Genomic DNA, 8,635 nt, shown 5'->3' with positions numbered 1-8,635 from the left:
TTTACCCAAACACATACCTTTAAATAGATAATTTTGCAGTGATTTCTAATTTTTTTCCACAGCTGTATATATACAGTACCACATGGAATTTTACATTTTAGTCATTTAGCAGACGCTCTTATCCAGAGCGACTTACAGTTAGTGAGTGCATACATTATTTTCTATTTTTTCAAACTGGCCCCCTGTGGGAATCAAACCCACAACCCTGGCGTTGCAAACACCATGCTCTACCAACTGAGCTACATCCCTGCCGGCCATTCCCTCCCCTACCCTCGGCCGATTGTGCACCGCCCCATGGGTCTCCCGGTCGCGGCCGGCTTCGACAGAGCCTGGATTTGAACCAGGATCTCTATTGGCACAGCTAGCACTGCGATGCAGTGCCTTAGACCACTGCGCCACTCGGGAGACCTAGAATCATGTAGTAACCAAAAAAGTGTTGAGATTCTTCAAATAGCCACCCTTTGCCTTGATGACAGCTTTTCACACTCTTGGCATTCTCTCAACCAGCTTCACCTGGAAGGCTTTTCCAACGGTCTTGAAGGAGTTCCCACATATGCTGAGCACTTGTTGGCTGCTTTTAATTCACTCTGCGGTCTGACTCATCCCAAACCATCTCAATTTGGTTGAGGTCAGGGGATTGTGGAGGCCAGGTCATCTGATGCAGCACTCCATCCCTCTCCTTCTTGGTCAAATAGCCCTTACACAGCCTGGAGGTGTGTTGGGTCATTGTCCTGTTGAAAAACAAAACATAGTAAGCCCACTAAGCCCAAACCAGATGGGATGGTGTATCACTTCAGAATGCTGTGGTAGCCATGCTAAGTGTGCCTTGAATTCTAAATAAATCACAGACCGTGTCACCAGCAAAGCACACCCACACTATAACACCTCCTCCTCCATGCTTTACGGTGGGAGCAACACATGCGGAGATCAACCGTTCACCCACACGCGTCTCACAAAGACACGGCAGTTGTAACCAAAAATCTCAAATTTGGACTCCAGACCAAAGGACACATTTCCACCAGTCTAATGTCCATTGCTCTTGTTTCTTGGCCCAAGCAAGTCTCTTCTTCTTATTGGTGTTCTTTAGTAGTGGTTTCTTTTCAGGAATTCGACCATGAAGTCCTAATTCACACAGTCCCCTCTGAACAGTTGAGATGTGGTTGTGACTTGAACTCTGTGAAGCATTTATTTGGGCTGCAATTTCTGAGGTGCAGTTAACTCTAATGAACTTATCCTCTGCAGCAGAGATAACTCTGGGTCTTCCTTTCCTGTGGTGGTCCTCATGAGAGCCAGTTTCATCATATCGCTTGATGGTTTTTGCAACTGTACTTGAAGAAACTTTCAAAGTTCTTGAAATGTTCCGTATTGACTGCCCTTCATGTCTTAAAGTAATGATGGACTGTCATTTCTCTTTGCTTATTTGAGCTGTTCTTGCCATAATATGGACTTGGTATTTTACCAAATAGGGCTATCTTCTGTATACCACCCCTACCTTGTCACAACACAACTGATTGGCTCAAACGCATTAAGAAGGAAAGAAATTCCACAAATTAACTTTTAAGAAGGCACATGTTAATTGAAATGCATTCCAGGTGACTACCTCATTAAGCTGGTTGAGATAATGCCAAGAGTGTGCAAAGCTGTCATCATGACAAAGGGTGGCTATTTGAAGAATCTCAAATATAAAATATATTTTTTGGTTACTACATGATTCCATATGTGTTATTTCATAGTTTTGATGTCTTCACTATTATTCTACAATGTAAAAAATCGTAAAAATAAAGAAAACCCCTTGAATGAGTAGGTGTGTCCAAACTTTTGACTGGTAGTGTATATCATTTTATTGTATATTTTTTTCAAATTAGAAAAGATTATTGAGGTCCGGACCTCGGTGACCTCATATGTAATCATGGCCATGTTTATATCTACAGCTACAGTGAGACCAAAATGGAGCTCTTTGGCATCAACTCAACTCGCCGTGTTTGGAGGAGGAGGAATGCTGCCTATGACCCCAAGAACAACATCCCCACCGTCAAACATGGAGGTGGAAACATTATGCTTTGGGAGTGTACAAGAAACGTCTGACCTCTGTGATTGTCAATAAGGTATTTTTTAATTTTTTTAAAAATGTTTAGTCATTTAGCAGATGCTCTTATCCAGAGCGACTTACAGCCCCCCCGTGGGAATCGAACCCACAACCCTGGCGTTGCAAACGCCATGCTCTATCAACTGAGCTACATCCCTGCCGGCCATTCAAGAGTGGTCCTCTGTAGCTCAGCTGGTAGAGCACGGCGCTTGTAACGCCAAGGTAGTGGGTTCGATCCCCGGGACCACCCATACTCAAAAATGTATGCACGCATGACTGTAAGTCGCTTTGGATAAAAGCGTCTGCTAAATGGCATATTATTATTATTATTATTATTATTATTCACTCCCCTACCCTGGACGACACTGGGCCAATTGTGCGCCGCCCATGAGTCTCCCGGTCGCGGCCGGCTGCAACAGAGCCTGGATTTGAACCAGGATTTATAGTGGCACAGTTAGCACTGCGATGCAGTGCCTTAGACCACAGCGCCACTCACGACTATCCATTTATAACATTTTTGACATGTGTTGTTCTGGATTTTGTTGTTGTTATTCTGTCTCACTGTTCAAATAAACATACCATTAAAATTATAGACTGATCATGTCTTTGTCAGTGGGCAAACGTACAAAATCAGCAGGGGATCAAATACTTTTTTCCCTCACTGTATCCACCAACCAACAGATCTATTTCAGCTGTAAACCTATGACACGTTTCCTGAATGACCAGTATGAATTGAGCAAGGTTAATCGCTGCCACCCTATGGTCATAGTCAATATCTCTTCTCAGTATTTATGAGTTTGATAGTACTGTACAAACAAGATAAGTCAAAACAGTGTGATAAAATATACTATATCTTATTGCTAAAAGTGAGAAAAAAATAAGAATGTGCCACGTGTCAGTAGGACTAAAGTAATACCAGTGTAATAACCTTTGTAATAGTTGTTATGGGACATGCTAGGAGTCCTATGGTAATTATTTCCAACATTTGCTACAGTATTTAACATTAAATTGTATTTCAATAAAAATGTGCCCATTAGTGTGAAAACAAAATTTTTTATATTTTTTAGCAACGTTTTATTAATAAATATTCTCTAACAAACATGAGGAAAAATAGGATATAAATAAGATACCATTTGTGTGATACATATGCTATTATCGTACAAAAGGAATATATTAAAATGGCCCATTGATCATACAATATAATAACATAATTATTACTGATGCTTTGTTGTCACATTTACTTAATGGTTAAGAGCACATTGGTCAAAGTGAATCGAGGTGATTGATTGCTGTGACATGGTCATTGTTGACATTTTCTGTCGTCTGCCTTTACATGGTGGTGATGTCAACAGGCCGAGGCAGAAAATAGATGGCCTTCTGGCCTATGTGTGTCCTTGGGCCAGCCTTAGGCTGCCCGTTCCTCTTGAGCCCCAGGAACCAGTCTTTGTCTTGGTACTTCTGAGACCTGTACGTGTTGTAATGGTTCTCCTCTATCTTCTCCAGGAAGTAACAGTCATCCTTCAAGGTTTTCTGGAATAGACAAAGTTAGATTAAGAACATGTAGGGGTGGTTTCCTGGACAGAGATTAAACCTAGTCCTGGACTAAAAAGTATGCTCAATGGAGATTATCTGTGTCCGGAAATCTAGCCTCTAATCATAGCAATGAATGAAGACTTTGACTTCAAGATAGGAAACCCAAAGCAACCCATCTTGACACATCTGTTTGTCATTGCTTGATGATCGTGATTACCCCCAGGGTAATGGATTACTCATAATAATTCTTAGGTTCGTTAGGCTACATGCTCAAATGGTCTAGCTCAGGGAGGGAAAGCTACACAGTAGTTTTCCATCTGGGTTTTTGATTAGGAACTGTTTTATTTTATACAGAGTTTGATAAAGTAATTTCCACAATGTTGCTAGGAGAGACTCACCGATCCATAGAGAAGACCATCTTTGTCCATGGCCAGGTAACGGCCCGTCTCATGGCCCTTGATGGCCACCACACCAACACTCACTGCTTTTACCTTCAGGATGTCTAGAGCACAAATACACGGGCCGGTGTCAAAACTAAGGGGTGACTGTATTGGTAGTTGCCATCAGGTTGTCCCTAAAGCCTATCATGAGATCATTATTAGAAAGGTCTGAGAATGAGGCTGCTCCCTCTAAATACTTCACAAAAGTGATTTGTTCCTTAATGGTATAAATAAACGTATTCAACTATTTATTATTTCTGAGTTCAGTAGCCTATATGCCTATAGGATATTCTAAATAACTGTAAACATAAGGTGGTAGTAAGCCTATGCTGTCTACATGTCAATACATGGTGGTCCTCTGTAGCTCAGCTGGTAGAGCACGGCGCTTGTAATGCCAAGGTAATGGGTTCGATCCCCGGGACCACCCATACACAAAAAAAAATGTATGCACGCATGACTGTAAGTCGCTTTGGATAAAAGCGTCTGCTAAATGGCATATTATTATTATTATTATTAATACCAAAACTAAAGCCTGAAGAAGGCACAGTGATGCTGAAATGTTGGTGGTTCACCAATAAATTACTGGGAGCTTAAAAATATAAAACCAACATGCAACAATTTCAACGCTATTGCTGAATTACAGTTCATATAAGGAAATCAGTCATTTGAAATGCAGTTGTGAGGATGGTTGGACGTACTGCCAAATTCTCTAAAACGACGTTGGAGGCGGTTTATGGTAGAGAAATTCACATTAAATTATCTGTCAACAGCTATGGTTGACATTACTACAGTCAGCATGCCAATTGCAAGCTCCCTCAAAACGTGAGACACTTGAGGCATTGTGTTGTGTGACAAAACGGCACATTTTAGAGTGGCCTTTTATTGTACCCAGCACAAGGTGCACCTGTGTAATGATCATGCTGTTTAATCAGCTTCTTAATATGCCACACCTTTCAGGTGGATGGATTATCTTGACAAAGGATAAAATGCTCACTAACAGGGATGTAAACAAATTTGTGCACCGAATTTGAGAGAAATATGCTTTTTGTGCATATGGAACATTTTGGGGTTGTTTTATTTGAGCTCATGGGACCACCACTTTACATGTTGCGTCTATATTTTTGTTCAGTGTATAAAGTGTGGGACTCTCTATATTTATGTTTATAGCCTACAATACCAAAACTAAACTAAACATTCATCATATATTTATCTAACTGTTTATTATAGTTCAGAATATCGAATACCTCCCAAAAACAATTCTTACCATCTTTATGTTCATCTCTGCTGCCCGCGACAGTCCCATCCGGTAGGATCCGCAGATGATGTCCTCCGTTCATACAGTAGAGCCGTGTGAGAGGTCTGTAGTTTTGCTGTGTCGTTGGCCCCAAGGAGAGCACAGTAATTTCTCCCTCTGTCATTCTGTGGCGTCCCTCTGGACGAGATATGCCCGCTAAATGCCCCTGTGGCTGGACAGAGTCATGGGACAATTGTTGATTCTGGTATCACTAAAAGTGTGGGATATGCGCTCTCATTTTATTCAAGGAAAATAAAAAAAAACGACCTGTAATGCGGGATAAGACCGCCTTATAATTTCATTACGAGAAAAAGCCGATTGCCTTACATGGACCTCCGGTTTGCTATGAAATGGCGCATGAATCAGATTGCGTTGCGTCCAAGCAAATCGCCACATGTGCAGACTTGTTTGCTTTCATTGTTTAAACGAATGTGATTCAATTCACATAGAAATTAGTTGCAAATGCCAGTGATATCATATTACAAATGTTTAAACAAATCACTTATATTAGAAAGCAAAGCATTCACAGAAAAGTATATTTCTATTAGACTATGTTTGTACAAAAATAAAATAGGACCTCTCTAAAATGACTTGAAAGACAACAGAACACAGTCCTAAAACTTTATAGCATATCAACATGTCTCTGTCTGCAGCCATAATGTAAAGTGCACAGCCACATCTATTCCCAGCTGTTTGGCTCCAAGGTCACCTGTCAATCACTCTAATCAGTCAAACAAGCGAAAGTGCCAACCTCTTGAGAATGACTAATCCCTGATCAAATCACTTCCTGGTCTGGATCAGTAGGCAGCACTGTAACTTTCACACAGAAAATGGAGACGACTTGCAGTGAAAATCTTCATAATCTTATGCCCCAGAAAAAGAGCCCTGTGCAGCTGTCATGGAGCCTGTGCCTGGCCTTTTTAATTTAAAGCAGAACGGTAGCCAGTGGTAGCCCTGTTATCATTAGCATACACAGGCTTAGCCAGACTCCACATCCGGAATGTCTTGGAAATCATTCTGGCCTTGGTTCAACAAAAAAAAAGCCACAGGAGGAATGCTAGGCCTTCCCGCATAGAGCCTATGTTTCCAAGCAGCAGCAGTAGAAGGAGCAGCAGCAGCCACTCACTGTATTACTGGAAGTGGAACTGTTACTGTGGTGCCAGACAAGTCCCAGAGAACACCAGGACAAACCCCTGGGTGCGAATGACGTCCAGCGACTGGCTGAGAGTGGGTGGGACCGGAGCTGACCCAGACAGAACTTACCTGTGACAACGCCACATGACAATGCCCCAGATGAGCCAACATGTCCGCCCCGTCGCTTCTTCCTGAGTGTGAATTGGATGAGTCTCTCAGCGTCTGTGTGTCAGACCTCCTGTGGTAGTGGGTCTCCTGGGAGAACTGGCCCCTGTGGTGCAGTGGCTGCCTGGGTGACTCTGTCTGTATTTGTACTCCGTCAATCATCCAGGGGCCGCCCAGTGTCACCGGATCCATTTCAGCAGGCCGTCGTCAGGGCTATATTTAAACCACTAGCTCAGGGAGTGACGTGGGTCCCTGGCCTGCACCGGGAAGTGAGCAGGCTGCCTATGATATGATGCATTCCTATTTGGTCTCCTGGAGACATAAGAGAAAAACGTCACATAAACAATATTAATGTGAACTAAAACAGGAAGTGAGTGAGCAACACCTTTATAATACAGTGTTACACCATAACTCCCTCCATGGCATCTCAGTAAGAGAAAAGCAAAGCTCTTGTCTGTGGTTCTATTTTTACTGTGGTAGGCAAGGCAAGGCAGTGAGTGTTGCTGTAGAGCCACACTGTCACCAACATAGGAAGTGCAGGCTGAATGAATAATTAACTCTGCCTCATGTGGACTGCTGTTTTTAGTCTTCAAGGGTGCTTTTCCAAACTGTAGCCATCCAATAATTCATACACTACATCTGCATGTTCAATCATTTATAATACAGGCTAAGTGAAATAATGTTGAAAATACATCAGGTAACTTTAAAGACTTTCATTGGAGGCAGGATACATGGAGTATCCCCCAGACATCATTGATTTCAACAGCAAAATGTCAATTTTACAGTTGTGGACATGTATCATCACATTGTTGATTAGCATGGTTAAAGAGGGATATTTCTTTGTGAGATGTGAACTTTAAACATAATGATCATTGCATGTTATTAACAACGCACACGTCTCTGACCTACTTATCCCTCACCTATTCATTTTTCACAGCAATTTGAAAATCCAGGATTTGACAGGCCTCTTGTAGTACTTACTTAAACCAGGAGATGGCAGACAAGACCACCAATAAAATATAATAAGCTCTCTTTACAAATGCCTCAGAAATAGATTCCAGTCACAGATGACTGTACATCACAGGGGGCTGCTGAGGGGAGGACAGCTCATAATAATGGCTGGAATGGAGTGAATGGAATGGTATCATCCACACGGAAAACATGTTCGATTTGTTCGATACCATTCAATTTGTTCCGTTCCAGCTATCACCATGAGCCTGTCCTCCCCAATTAAGGTGCCACTGGCCGCCTGTGCTATACATGCATAGAAAGTGTTCTTTGAGGGCATTATGTAGAGGTAGTAGAGGTAGCCATTATCAATAAGTGAGACGCAGCCCATGGCTTAGGGCTTCCAATGGTGAATGACACCCAGTGGAATCCATATGTGAATTGTACAACACCAGCGGTATGACAGCAATGGGGCCCTGGCCTCTCTGGAAAAAGAATGAGAGAATATAACAGGCTCTTAAGTGTCTTCCCCATCTACGAGTGCTCTGGAGCCTCGCCGAAATGTCCCAGCTGTGAGATCATCCCCGGCCTGGCTGATGAGTATATCAGAGAGTTCCCCTGAAGACTTCCTGATTGCTGTTTCTAACCTCCTCAGGACCCTCTAGAAACAGGCTTTTTGGACCAATGCTGGGGGGACTCAAAGGCCCACTGTGTCTCCCCCTGCCACACAGTTGGCTGGGGCTGAGGATGCTAGCCCTGGTTAAACTAGAGACAGAGAGGGGCATTCTCCTCCCCATCGTAACACCTTTCTCCTCTCTCTATGAGTCACTGGCTCAAGCCTCAGGGAATGATGCATGTGCTTCCCTGACATGGTTGGCCAGAGTTGTGGGTTCGATTCTCACGGGGGACTAGTATGAAAAAATGTATGCACTCACTAACTGTAAGTCGCTCTGGATAAGAGCGTCTGCTAAATGACTAATATGTAATATGTAAAATGGTGTGATTGCGCACCACTCATTCAACAAGGAATAATAT

The 8,635-nt window shown here is 42.6% G+C and overlaps 1 protein-coding gene across 1 annotated transcript; it reads right to left on the bottom strand.

Annotated features, from left to right (window-relative positions):
* Positions 1-2,720: 2,720 nt before the first annotated feature.
* LOC121579201 (fibroblast growth factor 1-like) lies at positions 2,721-6,775 on the bottom strand. The gene is made up of 4 exons (XM_041893581.2): positions 6,617-6,775; positions 5,324-5,525; positions 4,018-4,121; positions 2,721-3,616 (listed from the first exon to the last, which is right to left on the bottom strand). The coding sequence occupies exons 1-4, from the start codon at positions 6,656-6,658 to the stop codon at positions 3,416-3,418; spliced, it is 549 nt and encodes a 182-aa protein (XP_041749515.1). The 5' UTR covers positions 6,659-6,775; the 3' UTR covers positions 2,721-3,415.
* Positions 6,776-8,635: the final 1,860 nt, after the last annotated feature.

This window comes from Coregonus clupeaformis, chromosome 13 (genome assembly GCF_020615455.1).
Source record: "Coregonus clupeaformis isolate EN_2021a chromosome 13, ASM2061545v1, whole genome shotgun sequence".
Lineage (NCBI taxonomy): Eukaryota > Metazoa > Chordata > Actinopteri > Salmoniformes > Salmonidae > Coregonus > Coregonus clupeaformis.
The sequence above is the reverse complement of the archived record's forward strand: the minus strand, read 5'-3'. Positions and strand labels throughout refer to the sequence as shown.

Coding starts and splice junctions, on each gene's coding strand:
- LOC121579201 (XM_041893581.2), bottom strand. CDS start 6,658: ATGTTGGCTCATCTGGGGCATTGTCATGTGGCGTTGTCACAG. Junction 4,122..5,323: donor CAGAGATGAACATAAAGATG/GTAAGAATTGTT, acceptor TTTGTGCTCTAG/ACATCCTGAAGGTAAAAGCA. Junction 3,617..4,017: donor ATGGTCTTCTCTATGGATCG/GTGAGTCTCTCC, acceptor TGTCTATTCCAG/AAAACCTTGAAGGATGACTG.